Source organism: Elephas maximus, chromosome 5, assembly GCF_024166365.1.
Source record: "Elephas maximus indicus isolate mEleMax1 chromosome 5, mEleMax1 primary haplotype, whole genome shotgun sequence".
Lineage (NCBI taxonomy): Eukaryota > Metazoa > Chordata > Mammalia > Proboscidea > Elephantidae > Elephas > Elephas maximus.
The window spans coordinates 58971052-58987370 of record NC_064823.1 but is presented as its reverse complement, the minus strand read 5'-3'; the positions used below and the strand labels follow the sequence as shown (position 1 = coordinate 58987370).

At 37.8% G+C, this 16319-nt stretch overlaps 1 protein-coding gene across 2 annotated transcripts in view; it reads right to left on the bottom strand.

Moving 5' to 3' along the window:
• The window catches only part of UNC5C (unc-5 netrin receptor C), a 454535-nt gene that overhangs the window by 187379 nt on the left and 250837 nt on the right, over nucleotides 1-16319 (bottom strand). The window contains exon 2 of one of the 2 annotated variants that reach the window (XM_049885675.1): nucleotides 5151-5372. The exons of the other annotated variant lie outside the window; for it this stretch is intronic. Coding sequence (XP_049741632.1) covers nucleotides 5151-5372 — 222 coding nt within the window. The remainder of the gene's footprint in view (nucleotides 1-5150; nucleotides 5373-16319) is intronic. 2 annotated transcript variants of the gene reach the window in all.

Here is a 16319-nt window from a genome sequence, read left to right as displayed (position 1 = left end):
AAACTTAGTTTTTCTTAAAAAATATAGCCATATTAAGTGTCAAGAAATTTTAAAGGTAACCTGGGTAGTTATTACTATATTATCAAGTCAGGAGTTTCCGAATATTGAAAATTTCTAAACCATCTAATCTACGCTGTTTTCTACTTTTCTGTTTCTTACATTACATATATGCCAGAAATGCAAATGTTGTTTAACAGTAATGGTAATGAATGATCTTTAATCAGTACATTTTGTTACGTTCAATGATATAGCTCTGCTCAGTGAGTACAAATGGTTGTTTGCTTCAAATTCTAGAGCAAAACTGGCTACTTAATGCCGTCATGATTTAAAAGAATTTCGTGAGGTGGAGAAAATCTTTGGTTCTTTTTTTACAGTTTATTGTGTTGTTGGTTTTCAATGTGAAGATACCTTTGATGAAGATGTTACTACTGAATATACTTGATTTTTCTTAGTTGCACGGGAATGTATCTGATTGCCACTAAAACATGCTTCTAGTACCGTTATTCTAAAGGGGAGGTATCTATAAATACTAATGTGTTTTCAATGACTTCTCTCTGTTCTACCACCCAAGAACCAATTTGATTTTTAAAGTGTCTAGAATATTTATGTTGGTAATATATTTCAAAACTTGCTATCAAATCCACTGAGGCCCCTAAAATACTATAGTCAGACTGTAATAGGTGAAGAGCTGAGGACTAACTGGGCAGGTAAATCCACCTTTAAGGGAAAATTAAATTTTAATTCATTAAAGACATTTTTGAATGGTGCCCAGCTACCACTGATGACTGCCCTGACAGGGAACACAACAGAGAATCCCTGATGGAGCAGGAGAACAGTAGGATGCAGACCTCAAATTCTTGTAAAAACACCAGACTTAACAGTCTGACTCTGACTAGAGGGAGCCCGGAGGTCATGGTCCCCAGACCCTCTGTTAGGCCAAGACTGGAACCATTCCCAAAGCCAATTCTTCAAACAGGGATTGGATTGGACTATAAGACAGAAAATGACGCCGGTGAGGAGTGAGTTTCTTGGCTCAAGCAGACACATGAGACTATGTGGGCAGCTCCTATCTGGAGGCAAGACGAGAAGGCAGAGGGGGACAGGAGCTAGTTGAATGGTGTTGGGGGATACAGGGTGGAGAGGAGGAGTTTGCTGTCTCATTAGGGGGAGAGCAGCTAGGAGTACATAGCAAGGTGTGCATAAGTTTTTGTGTGAGAGACTGACTTGATTTGTAAACTTTCACTTAAAGCTAGGACTCTGCTTTGAGGTGTCTCTGGGTTGATTCAAACTGCCAACCTTTCGGCTCATCCTCCGGCACTGTATCAGACAATGTTCCACTGCTATTCATAAGGTTTTCACTGGCTAATTCTTTTCAGTAGACTGCCAGGTCCTTCTTTCTAGTCTGTCTTGTCTGGAAGGTCAGCTATAACCTGTCCGCCATGGGTGACCCTGCTAATACCTGAATACCGGTGGCATAACTTCCAGCATCACAGCAGCACGCAAGCCCCCACGACAAACTGAGAGACATGTGGGTGAAAGAAAAGAAAGAGTATACAAGTATATTTGCATATGCAGTGGAATTTCCTGGGGAAATACACAAGAAGCAGTTGACAGCTTAGAATCTAGGGCAGCAAGGAGCCTTCTAGGAGTCTCTGAGTGTCACAAAGACTTAAGAGCTTGGTATTAACCGAAAGGTTGGCAGTTTGAATCAACCCAGAGGCACCTCAGAAGAGAGTCCTAGCGGTCTACTTCTGAAAAGATCACAGCCATTGACAACCCCATGTAGCACCTGACTACTCTGAAATACATGGGGTCACCATGGCTTGGAATCACCTCGATGGCAACTGGTTTGGTTTTTGTTTGTTTTTTGAGACTTCTTTTTATTGTTTGATTTTTTTTTAACCCTGTAGGTTTTATCTTCTGCTAAGGTGACACTCTTTCATTTTATTTTAGCTTTAAAACATATTTATAAAGAGCTAAATTTCTCTCATTACTATTTCAGAATTTTCCCAGCTATTTTCACAAATTACTTTTCATACAATGTTGTTGACTTTACAGATTCATTTATAAATAGCAACCCCCCCAAAATCCACTGCCTGTTGAGTTGATTCCAACTCACAGCAACCCTATAGGACAGAGTATAGCTGCCCCATAGGGTTTCCAAAGCCGTAAATCTTTATGGAAGCAGACTTCCGTATCTCTCTCCACAGAGTGGCTGGCTGGTTGTTTCAGATCGCTGGCCTTTTGGTTAGCAGAAAACACAGAATGAGGAGAGCTATGAAATGGAGATCCCCTACCAGCTAATGTGGCACAGATTCACTGTCTTGGACTACAGCCACCAAGGAATGCAGACAAGCTTTTAACCACTGCTCCACCAGGGCTCCTTTATAAATAGCAGACACTTAGAAATATTCCATCCTTTTATTCAAGAACAAGATGTCTTTCCATTTATTCAAGTCATTCTGTCTTTTTTGTCTCTGAGTAGAGTTTAAAAATTTCATTTTTAAAATCCTGCAAACTTCTTGTTAACTTTATACCTATATATTTTCTTTTACATTACTATCGTAAATGAAATCTTTTATTCCATTTTGAATTGACTGCCATCTGTACATAAAAAAAGTTAATGGGTTAGGTGAATTTTACATCTGTCATTTTTCTGCATGATGTTTTCTCTAGTTTTTTATTTGATACTCCTTCAATTTCCCAGGTATACAGAATCATACGGTCTGTCAAAAATAATCATTTTTTCTTCACAATTTTTCCACTTCTTAATCCTCTACCTTGTCTAATTGCACTCGCTAGTATGGTAAGGACAATGTTAAATGGTAGCGGTATCTGTGGACACGCTTGTCTTTTTTTCCAACTTTAAAGTTAATACTCATTTGCTTCTAGAATGTCAACATTTGACTGGATGCTGGTCTTTCTTGTAAAGTTTTGGGTAGAAAAATGAAAGACAATGGAAAGCTATGTTACCTTCGACTTCGTCCCTGCCTCTTGGGAGAACAGTGCAAGTATGGAGCTGCCAAATCTTTTCTTAGTTCTCATCTATCCCATCCTTTATATGAATGAAAATATGCCATATATTTTAACTTAAAGTTGTTTAAAAAGGTAGTTTTAATCATTGGTGTATGCAATATAAATTAATTTTTATGTAGAAATGTGGAAAATGTAATGTGTTCCAGAAAAGCAAATGTCCTTTTTTTTAATTACAAACATAGCATGAAGTTGAGGCAAAAGTGCTCAATATCAGAGCTGTTTTTTTTTTTTATTTCTAATCTTCCTATATACTAATTTTCATTAATTTAGCAAAACAAAACAAAACAGACAAACAAGAAAAACTTTTGCTGACAGGTCAATTCCAACTCATAGCTATCCTATAGAGCAAAGTAGAACTGCCCATGGGGTTTCCGAGGAGTGGCTGGTGGATTTGAACTGCTGACTTTCAGTTAGCAGGCATAGATCTTAACCACTGCATCACCAGGGCTCCACTTTAGCAAAGACAGGCCTAAATATGTTTGTGACCTACATTTTAGCTTTTGTGATTTCTTTCTTTTTTCCTCTTACTGTTGAAAGCTTATGTGTTTGAAATCTCTACAAATAGATGAGCTGAACCAAATAAAACTCAATTCATTTGAGATATTGAAGACATCTGGTGGAGTTATAGTCTAAGTAATTAGACTAAGAGGTGGGGCAGTTCCCTGAAGTATCCCTACAGTTGGATACCCAGTTCTTTCTGCAATCATCTGCTCCCATGCAGTGAGCATATTGAGATTCACAAATTGACAATTATGTGGTGTTGCCACCTGATTGTCTAAGACTATGTATGTTACATGTGTACATGCTTCACATGCTGTTTTAAAAGGTACTTTTTTTTAGTTCTTTCACAGTCTATTTTATTTATTATGTTGTATCACCTCATTATATTCTTCATGTTGTTAGAAACATAGTAAATAGATTTGCCTCAAGTGCTGGTTCTATTCTTCCTTGGTTAATCCAACAATTGGACACAAATATAAATTATTTACAACTTGGATCATGAAAACATGGATCTATTTTGCACACATACATTATATCTATGAAGGAAAATGAAATATTTAAATACTTCAATTTTTTGTCATATTTGTCGCTATTTACCTTGGGAATATTGACCATTGAAGTTGTAATATTTAAAATATATGTTCTAATATCATAAAATCATAGGTCTGGAAGAGATCTGAGGGTTCAAATAATCCTTCTCCTTACCAGATAGCAAAGGCACTTAAGCCATAGTAGGAAGATACACATCTTTCCAATTCAAAAACCTCTCTAAGAGTCCATGACTACCTTAAGTTATCCAGTGTGGAGTAAAAAATCACCATCAAGTAAGTCTTTATAGCCAATCTAAATCTCACAGGTTATTACAATATAGTTCATCCTCTCTATGGCTTTGATATCTTACTTTTAAGGATGATGTTTACAAAGTCATACAGTCAGGAATTTTAGCCATACCAGGGGCAAAGATGCTCTGGCCAAGATCCACATAGAAGGTAAATACTCATGCAGAAGCTACAGTTACTTCTCCACTTCCCTTGGATCCCACACTGTCACTATCCTCAGTCAGATAAGGGTTCAGATAAGGGTTAAGCAGTTAGGATTCATTTTTGGATGTAAGTTAAGGATAAAGGATGCTTTGAATCTGCAATGTTTACAAATTCTTTAAGAAAATATAAGGGGAAATTATGCAAGTGAATTCACATTTTGATAGTGATGTAAATAAAAATAATTTATCTTTGGTTGAACTTGCTCCTCAGATCTTGGGGTATTTAGCTATGACATCAGCTACCCCACCAAGCGAAATTCAAGAGTAGCTCTTATTAAGACACATTTTACATTAATTCAGTCTATCCACTCTGCTAATCCTTCTAAGCACGAACAATGTTTTAATTCCCTATCGCCTAACAGGAATCAAATCAGAGTTTATTCATCATATTTTACTTGGAAATGCATGAAATGAGTTTACCAAATCTTAACCAAACTGATTATTATTATTATTTACCAAAGGAGAATAACATCATTTTCAGTTTCATCAATTGAAAGGGCAGTATGCCAACACATCAAAGTAGTGAGTAAGTGAATCTTAAACAGCAATCTAAATGCAATGGAGAACTCACCAGAGGTTTCATCTACTCTCTCATCTACTATGTGGTCCTTCTGATGAACCCATTCACTATTGCACTTGAAGTAGATCTGGGTGGCGGGGCTGGCTTTACAATACAGGTTCACAGGCTTATTCTTCACAATGTAAGCTTCTTCAGGCTCAATAAGGAAATGTGGCAGAGGCTCAGGTGGATCAGATGGAAAGGTTTCTGGGAGTTCATGAAAAAAGTCATCGTCTAGTAAAACAAGAAGAAAGTGGAAAGTGGTCAAAACATTGTGGCGATTTGCCTTTCATTTGCTTCTGACTTAAAAATAATGACTCATAAATGAACTAATTAAGTCATCTGAGTGCCTGCTACATGACAGGCAGCGTGGTAGGTCCATTACATGCATGATCCCAATTAAGGATTGGGCATTATCTTCTTATTTCTACACAGGGCAAAACTGAACGTCAGGGAGGATAAATATCTTGCCCTGAGTGCACACCTAGGAAATGGCAGACAGGGATTGAACCCAGTTTGTTTCCTTTAAATAAATTCTCATCTTTCCAATATATAACTGTATCTCCCACTATAAAGTGTTTCCTTGAGAACAGACAAAAGAAAAAGCAACTTCATTAGAAAAATTTGTTTGAAAAGCATACCAAACCTGTTGCTGTCGAGTTGATTCCGACTCATAGCAATCCTATAGGACAGAGTAGATCTTCCCTATAGGGTTTCCAAGGAGCAGCTAGTGGATTTGAACTGCTGACCTTTTGGTTAGTAGCTGAGCTTCTAACCACTGCACCACGAGGGCTCCTTGAAAAGCATAAGGCTCACAAATAAACCTCACATTCTTTGCAAGGAGCTGAGTAGGAAGGCCAGAAATTTGAATTCAGAATTTCTAAGTTCAAACTCAAGTCTGTTATTATTTTCAAAACATGCTACTACATGAAATATTTGTTCAACCAAAAAAATTTTATTAAGCTCAGAATTATGCTAAACACTGGGGCTATAGATGATAAATAACATCACATCAGCCAATAACATAGTGGAACCTGTTGCTGTTTGGTGCTGTCGAGTTGATATTGACTCATAGTGACGCCATGTAACAGAGTAGAACTCCTCTATAGAGTTTTCCAGGCTTTAATCTTTATGGGAGCAGATCACCAGGTCTTTTTCCTATGGAGCTCCTGGGTGGGTTCGAACCACCAACTTTTCGGTTAACAGCCAAGCACTTAACGGTTGTGCCACCGCGTTCCTTCTAGTGGAGCCTAGGGTCTAGCAATGCTATTCAGTCATATTTTGAAATTATACTTCAAATGTCATATGGTGTTATGACTAGTCAAACCTGTCCTCATTAGCATGCTACTGAGTGTCATCACGAATAATAACTTCATTTTACGTAACACTGAAAATGATCAAACATACTGTTCCCCGCCCTGCTGTTCTAGCATCACTGAAAAAACAAAACCTAAAAACCACTCGGAGCCCTGGTGGTGTCGTTAAGAGCTTGGCTGCTAACCAAAAGGTCAGCAGTTCAAATCTACCAGCTGCTCCTTGGAAACCCTATGGGGCAGTTCTACTCTGTCCTATAGGGTCACTAGGAGTTGGAGCTGACTCCATGGCACCTAACAACAACAAAAACCACTTGAGATATTTTCACACTTTGAGGTATGTTTTTCTTTAACTTGGCACTCTGCATGATTTCAAATAATAAAAATTAAATCTCCTATCCCACAAAGGCTCCTATTATGTTTTACAGAAGTGCAGATAAGAAGATTCTTTCCAATAGACTATAATTTAAGCCTGATGATTCTCTTCCTATGAGGGACACTGGAGAGCTAAACTGTTCTTAATTCTTGCATTGATTAAGGACCCTAGGCTAATACGTAAGGTTAAAACTCCAAGGTCAAAATAAACCATTTTTACAAGTCCTTTTAAAAAACATATTCAGTAGCAAATATAGGATACAGTATTGGTAATTAATGACTGGTTACTCATATGTTGCCTTGAAACTCATTTCATTCACTCATTTAGTTGTTGCCTGTCTTGGGAGATAGCCATTCATGAAGTAGACATTAATCCATTAAGTAATCTGGCCTGGGAGTTTTTTCATCTAGGTCATGAGATAGCTGTTAAATAGCGGTGACTTCTTGTCTCTGCCAATCCTTTTGCAGTGAAAACTGTCTTCACTTACATCACAGACAAAACTAGTTTTCAAACCTTCTCCACAATCCTAAATTCCTGACAGGAATCTGAATGATGTTCCCTGTAGCTCGTGTTCTTTCTCACTTTACCTTGTTAATTTGCTTTCTTCTGGCAGGGAATCATTTCTACTTTTTCTATTGTTGAACATCAAGGACCCAAACTGTCAGCTTACTAAAGAATAACCTTGTTTCCATCAATTTCAGCTCCTTTAGTCAATATGCAAGAACACTCAAGACTGCTTAAATAAACATAGCTCAGAAAGGCAGAGGGATGGCGAACTGAGCTATTGACATCCATCAGCACGAAGCCGATGTCTTGAAGGCCTTATCTAACTCGTTTTTTTTTTTTTCTGGAGCACTTACTGTTACACGCAATGACGAACGGTGCTGATGATCAATAAAGCTCCACAAAAGATCAAACTCGGAATACCACAGAAGGTTAGCAATTGTTTTTACTTATTATTATTCATGAAGACATAGGGTCAATTAGTTTCAATCTTGCATACAAAATGTGTGTATGCACTTCATAACTATTTACTTAAGTATGTGAAGTGTAAAACACCTTAGAAAGTGAGACTTTTTCCTTTAGAAGGAACAATGAATGCAAGATACCATGTGTTTGTATACCGTTTACCGTATTAAATTATGCAGCAAAACTACTTTATTTCACTTCCTACTGGAAGAGTTTACAGGGAGACACTAAATGTTGATTATTACCCTGCCTTGCCAAAGGATATATTTTTCTCTTTCTTTTGGTTATTTAATTGTAAACTACTGGGGACATTAATGGAAGCTGAGAAAGTCACACAAATGTTTTCAAATCAAAGGGTCTCTGTCATGGATTGAATTATGTCCCCCAAAAGATGTGTGTATCAATTTGGCTGGGCCATGATTCCCAGTATTGTGTGGTTGTCATCTATTTTGTGATTGTGACTTTATGTTAAAGAGGAATTGGGTGGGATTGTACCACCCTTACTAAGGTCATATTCCTGATCCAATGTGAAGGGAGTTTCCATTGGGTGTGGTCTGCACTACCTTTTATCTTACCAGAGATAAAAGGAAAGGGAAGCAAGCAGAGAGTGGGGGACTTCACACCACCAAGAAAGCAGAGCACGTCCTTTGGACCCAGGGTCCCTGTGAATAGAAGCTTCTAGTCCAGGTGAAGATTGATGAGAAGGCCTACAGAGAGAAAGCCTTCCCCTGGAGCTGATGCCTTGAATTTGGACTTTTAGCCTTCTTTACCGAGAAGAAAGAAATTTGTATTTGTTAAAGCCATCCACTTGTGGTATTTCTATTATAGTAGCACCAGATGACTAAGACAGGCTCCGTTAAATGATGGAGAAAAAAAAGTAGTAATGTTTAATAATGTATTTACAAAATGCATGGACAAACTAATTTGTTACTTTCTTATTTTTGAATTTTAAGGTAAGAGGATTACTACATGTAAAGAGAAATAAATCTATGTCTTGGTTTGAGGCTTCATACCAATATTTGCTTTTTCAAAGTCTTTGTTAAATAACACTTAAAATGCAACCCATGTATTCTTCATGTAATAAATCAAGGGTTTATTTTACATATCATTCTAGTTTCTTCTATATGACCCCATTTCTTAAATGTGACACAGGGAGATGTCTTAACCATCTTGATATATTATTTTATTAACATTTTTTTGTAATAAAAAACCCAAAAAACCAAAACCCATTGTCCTTGGCTAGATTCCAACTTATAGAGGCCCTATAGGACAGAGTAGAACTGCCTTATAGGGCTTCTAAGCCTGTAATCTTTATGGAAGCAGATTGCCACATCTTTCTCTTGTGGAATGGCTGGTGGGTTTGAACTGCTGAACTTGCAGTTAGTAGCCAAGAACTTAAGCACTGTGCAACCAGGGTTCCTTCTTGCAATGTTAAGTCCAGTATATTCAAGTCTATGCCCTGGATGAATTCACATCAGGCAATGTGTTATACAGCACTTCTAATACTGAATTTAGGTACTGATAATAGCATTATTAAAAATAATTTTCAAGATCTTGATTCAGCAAGGTATGTATAGATAGATATGGTATACCAAACTCATTGCCATTGAGTCGATTCCAATTCATAGTGAGCCTATAGGACAGAATAGAACTATCTCAGAGGGCTTCCAAGGAGCAGGCTACTGGATTTGAACTGCTGATCTTTTGGTTAGCAGCTGAACACTTATATATATAACAAAATGCAAGTAGGCTGATTTTCAGTGGCTCACAAGATGTTGTGTAATTCTTCCTTTCTCCATTTGCAACAGATGGCCTGGCTATCATGCCCAAACATAGAAGCTGGCCCAGATGACAACTCCCCCACTATCAAGTTAAGCATGGTGAGAGAATACTTTCTGATGCTTGCTCTAGACAAAAATGGCAAGTGTAAGCATTAATTTCCAGATACAGTGATATTTTAGGAATTGTCTTTTTATGAAATTCTACGTTAAAATTTGCTTCTCTATGGTAAGTTTTGAAAACCAAACAGGCCAATTTTTTCAGTCAAAATAATAAAGGGTGACTTTTGAGAATTTAAAATTTTCATTATGGTTATATTTCTATGTGTATAAATGATCATCTGCAAATACCACTTATTCTAGGTGAACATTTGGCTACTCTGCACTATGCGTTTACTTCTCACATGTAAGGAGGATTCTATTTTTCAGTTTAGGCAACCAGGTTTACGCAACTAATTTCAATAACAAATGCTTAACACAAGAATGAGAGCTCTTTGAAGATGGGGACTATATTATTTTCCAAAAGTCTAGCATAGTGCCAGGCACTTGTTATTGCTCTTGTTAGCTGCCATTGAGTTGATCCTTGACTCACCTGGGCACTACACACAACAGACTGAAATGGTGCAATTTCTGTGCCATTCCCATAATCAGTTGCAGATTGGACACTTGTGATCTGTAGGGTTTTCACTGGCTCATTTTTGGAAGTAGAGAGCCAAGTCTTTCTTCCTAGTCTTTCTTAGTCTGGAAGCTCCACTGAAACCCGTTCAGCATCATGGAAACATGCGAGCCTCCGCTGATAGGCAAGTGGTGGCTGCACACATAGAAGGCAAGAATTCTACCACTGAGCCATCAATGCCTCACAGGCACATTTAAGAGGTCAGTAAAAATCTTATAAAAACTTGCATATTATACTAATGACAACTTTGACCATTCCTAAAAGATTCATAACGTATTGTAGAGTTTATAGTGCCTCAAGTTCATTTACAATGATAAAATGTCATAAAAATTGTAATATCTACAAACAGGACTGGCTACAAAACTTGTGGGGCCCAGTGCAAAATATAAATGTGGGGCCACATGTTAAAAAAAATTACTGAGAAGTCAAAGATAGTGACATAGAGCATTAAACCAAGAGCAGCTCCTGTATGACTGCACAGGACACACGCCCATGAAGACCCACTGTCCACAAACATCAGGTCACTGAGTGTCCCACTTTATGGAAAATCTGAGGAGTGAAGTTACATCTTTACAAATGGATATTCGTTTTTCAACTTATTTTGGTATTTCTCAGCTTCTTATGGCGACTAGATATGTTCCAGAAGAAGGCATTGTTTTCCAGACTGAGAAATCAGCTCTCTAAGCTGGTGTGTTTGTAGTGATGTTCAAGTGAAAATGCGTCATTATATCTGTTTGTGGGCTCCTCTTTTGGATATAATCCAGTTCCCATTCTTGGGCTTGAGCCTAAAAAAGTAAAACCTCTGCTATATCGAGGTGCTAGAGGAGTGCTTAATACATGGTGTCATGGATTGAATTGTGTCCCCCAAAAATATCTGTCAACTTGGCTAGGCCATGATTCTCTATATTGTGTGATTGTCCACCATTTTGTCGTCTCATGTGGTTTGCCTATGTGTTGTAAATCCTATCCCTATTATGTTAATGACATGGAATTAGTGGCAGTTACATTAATGAGGCAGGGCTCAATTTACAAGAGTAGATTGTGTTTTTTTTTTTTTTTTTTTTTTTATAATAACTTTTATTAAGCTTCAAGTGAACGTTTACAAATCCAATCAGTCTGTCACATATAAGTTTACATACATCTCACTCCCTACTCCCACTTACTCTCCCCGTCTTGAGTCAGCCCTTTCAGTCTCTCCTTTCTTGACAATTTTGCCGGCTTCCCTCTCTCTCTATCCTCCCATCCCCCCTCCAGACAAGAGTTGCCAACACAATCTCAAGTGTACACCTGATATAATTAGCTCACTCTTCATCAGCGTCTCTCTCCCACCCGCTGACCAGTCCCTTTCATGTCTGATGAGTTGTCTTCAGGGATGGTTCCTGTCCTGTGTCAACAGAAGGTCTGGAGAGCATGGCCGCCGGGATTCCTCCAGTCTCAGTCAGACCATTAAGTTTGGTCTTCTTATGAGAATTTGGGGTCTGCATCCCACTGCTCTCCTGCTCCCTCAGGGGTCCTCTGCTGAGCTCCCTGTCAGGGCAGTCATCGATTGTGGCCGGGCACCAACTAGTTCTTCTGGTCTCAGGATGATGTAGGTCTCTTGTTCATGTGGCCCTTTCTGTCTCTTGGGCTCTTAGTTGTCATGTGGGCTTGGTGTTCTTCATTTTCCTTTGCTCCAGGTGGGTTGAGACCAATTGCTGCATCTTAGATGGCTGCTTGTTAGCATTTAAGACCCCAGACGCCACATTTCAAAGTGGGATGCAGAATGATTTCATAATAGAATTATTTTGCCAATTGACTTAGAAGTCCCCGCAAACCATGTTCCCCAGACCCCCGCGCTTGCTCCGCTGAGCTTTGAAGCATTCATTTTATCCCGGAAACTTCTTTGCTTTTGGTCCAGTCCAATTGAGCTGACCTTCCATGTATTGAGTGTTGTCTTTCCCTTCACCTAAAGCAGTTCTTATCTACTGATTAATCAATAAAAAAACCCTCTCCCACCCTCCCTCCCTCCCCCCCTCGTAACCACAAAAGTATGTGTTCTTCTCAGGTTTACTATTTCTCAAGATCTTATAATAGTGGTCTTATACAGTATTTGTCCTTTTGCCTCTGACTCATTTTGCTCAGCATAATGCCTTCCAGGTTCCTCCATGTTATGAAATGTTTCAGAGATTCGTCACTGTTCTTTATCGATGCGTAGTATTCCATTGTGTGAATATACCACAATTTATTTACCCATTCATCCGTTGATGGACACCTTGGTTGCTTCCAACTTTTTGCTATTGTAAACAGAGCTGCAATAAACATGGGTGTGCATATATCTGTTTGTATGAAGGCTCTTGTATCTCTAGGGTATATTCCGAGGAGTGGGATTTCTGGGTTGTATGGTAGTTCTATTTCTAACTGTTTAAGATAACGCCAGATAGATTTCCAAAGTGGTTGTACCATTTTACATTCCCACCAGCAGTGTATGAGAGTTCCAATCTCTCCGCAGCCTCTCCAACATTTATTATTTTGTGTTTTTTGGATTAATGCCAGCCTTGCTGGTGTGAGATGGAATCTCATCGTAGTTTTAATTTGCATTTCTCTAATGGCTAATGATCGAGAGCATTTTCTCATGTATCTGTTGGCTGCCTGAATATCTTCTTTAGAGAAATGTGTGTTCATATCCTTTGCCCACTTCTTGATTGGGTTGTTTGTCTTTTTGTGGTTGAGTTTTGACAGAATCATGTAGATTTTAGAGATCAGGCGCTGGTCGGAGATGTCATAGCTGAAAATTCTTTCCCAATCTGTAGGTGGTCTTTTTACTCTTTTGGTGAAGTCTTTAGATGAGCATAGGTGTTTGATTTTTAGGAGCTCCCAGTTATCGGGTTTCTCTTCATCATTTTTGGTAATGTTTTGTATTCTGTTTATACCTTGTATTAGGGCTCCTAGGGTTGTCCCAATTTTTTCTTCCATGATCTTTATCGTTTTAGTCTTTATGTTTAGGTCTTTGATCCACTTGGAGTTAGTTTTTGTGCATGGTGTGAGGTATGGGTCCTGTTTCATTTTTTTGCAAATGGATATCCAGTTATGCCAGCACCATTTGTTAAAAAGGCTGTCTTTTCCCCAGTTAATTGACACTGGTCCTTTGTCAAATATCAGCTGCTCATACGTGGATGGATCTATGTCTGGGTTCTCAATTCTGTTCCATTGGTCTATGTGTCTGTTGTTGTACCAATACCAGGCTGTTTTGACTACTGTGGCTGTATAATAGGTTCTGAAGTCAGGTAAGGTGAGGCCTCCCACTTTCTTCTTCTTTTTCAGTAGTGCTTTGCTTATCCGGGGCTTCTTTCCCTTCCATATGAAATTGGTGATTTGTTTCTCTATCCCCTTAAAATATGACATTGGAATTTGGATCGGAAGTGCGTTAAATGTATAGATGGCTTTTGGTAGAATAGACATTTTTACTATGTTAAGTCTTCCTATCCATGAGCAAGGTATGTTTTTCCACTTAAGTATGTCCTTTTGAATTTCTTGTAGTAGAGCTTTGTAGTTTTCTTTGTATAGGTCTTTTACATCCTTGGTAAGATTTATTCCTAAGTATCTTATCTTCTTGGGGGCTACCGTGAATGGTATTGATTTGGTTATTTCCTCTTCGGTGTTCTTTTTGTTGATGTAGAGGAATCCAAGTGATTTTTGTATGTTTATTTTATAACCTGAGACTCTGCCAAACTCTTCTATTAGTTTCAGTAGTTTTCTGGAGGATTCCTTAGGGTTTTCTGTGTATATAATCATGTCATCTGCAAATAGTGATAACTTTACTTCTTCCTTGCCAATCCGGATACCTTTTATTTCTTTGTCTAGCCTGATTGCCCTGGCTAAGACTTCCAACACGATGTTGAATAAGAGCGGTGATAAAGGGCATCCTTGTCTGGTTCCCGTTCTCAAGGGAAATGCTTTCAGGTTCTCTCCATTTAGAGTGATATTGGCTGTTGGCTTTGCATAGATGCCCTTTATTATGTTGAGGAATTTTCCTTCAATTCCTATTTTGGTAAGAGTTTTTATCATAAATGGGTGTTGGACTTTGTCAAATGCCTTTTCTGCATCAATTGATAAGATCATGTGGTTTTTGTCTTTTGTTTTATTTATGTGATGGATTACATTAATGGTTTTTCTGATATTAAACCAGCCTTGCATACCTGGTATAAATCCCACTTGATCAGGGTGAATTATTTTTTTGATGTGTTGTTGGATTCTATTGGCTAGAATTTTGTTGAGGATTTTTGCATCAATGTTCATGAGGGATATAGGTCTATAATTTTCTTTTTTTGTAATGTCTTTACCTGGTTTTGGTATCAGGGAGATGGTGGCTTCATAGAATGAGTTGGGTAGTATTCCGTCATTTTCTATGCTTTGGAATACCTTTAGTAGTAGTGGTGTTAACTCTTCTCTGAAAATTTGGTAGAACTCTGCAGTGAAGCCGTCCGGGCCAGGACTTTTTTTTGTTGGGAGTTTTTTGATTACCGTTTCAATCTCTTTTTTTGTTATGGGTCTATTTAGTTGTTCTGCTTCTGAATGTGTTAGTTTAGGTAGGTAGTGTTTTTCAAGGAATTCATCCATTTCTTCTAGGTTTTCAAATTTGTTAGAGTACAATTTTTCATAATAATCTGAAATGATTCTTTTAATTTCATTTGGTTCTGTTGTGATGTGGTCCTTCTCATTTCTTATTCGGGTTATTTGTTTCCTTTCCTGTATTTCTTTAGTCAGTCTAGCCAATGGTTTGTCAATTTTGTTAATTTTTTCAAAGAACCAGCTTTTGGCTTTGTTAATTCTTTCAATTGTTTTTCTGTTCTCTAATTCATTTAGTTCAGCTCTAATTTTTATTATTTGTTTTCTTCTGGTGCCTGATGGATTCTTTTGTTGCTCACTTTCTATTTGTTCAAGTTGTAGGGACAGTTCTCTGATTTTGGCTCTTTCTTCTTTTTGTATGTGTGCATTTATTGATATAAATTGGCCTCTGAGCACTGCTTTTGCTGTGTCCCAGAGGTTTTGATAGGAAGTATTTTCATTCTCGTTGCTTTCTATGAATTTCCTTATTCCCTCCTTGATGTCTTCTATAACCCAGTCTTTTTTCAGGAGGGTATTGTTCATTTTCCAAGTATTTGATTTCTTTTCCCTCGTTCTTCTGTTATTGATCTCTAGTTTTATTGCCTTGTGGTCTGAGAAGATGCTTTGTAATATTTCGATGTTTTGGACTCTGCAAAGGTTTGTTTTATGACCTAATATGTGGTCTATTCTAGAGAATGTTCCATGTGCGCTAGAAAAAAAAGTATATTTTGCAGCAGTTGGGTGGAGAGTTCTGTATAAGTCAATGAGGTCAAGTTGGTTGATTGTTGTAATTAGATCTTCCGTGTCTCTGTTGAGCTTCTTACTGGATGTCCTGTCCTTCTCCGAAAGGGGTGTGTTGAAGTCTCCTACTATAATTGTGGAGGTATCTATCTCGCTTTTCAGTTCTGTTAAAATTTGATTTATATATCTTGCAGCCCTGTCATTGGGTGCGTAAATATTTAATATGGTTATGTCTTCCTGATCAATTGTCCCTTTTATCATTATATAGTGTCCTTCTTTATCCTTTGTGGTGGATTTAAGTCTAAAGTCTATTTTGTCAGAAATTAATATTGCTACTCCTCTTCTTTTTTGCTTATTGTTTGCTTGATATACTTTTTTCCATCCTTTGAGTTTTAGTTTGTTTGTGTCTCTAAGTCTAAGGTGTGTCTCTTGTAGGCAGCATATAGATGGATCGTGTTTCTTTATCCAGTCTGTGACTCTCTGTCTCTTTATTGGTGCATTTAGTCCATTTACATTCAGGGTAATTATAGATAAATAAGTTTTTAGTGCTGTCATTTTGATGCCTTTTTATGTGTGTTGTTGACAATTTCATTTTTCCACATACTTTTTTGTGCTGAGGCGTTTTTCTTAGTAAATTGTGAGATCCTCACTTTCATAGTGTTTGACTTTATGTTAGTTGAGTCGTTACGTTTTTCTTGGTTTTTGTCTTGAGTTATAGAGTTGTTATACCTTTTTGTGGTTACC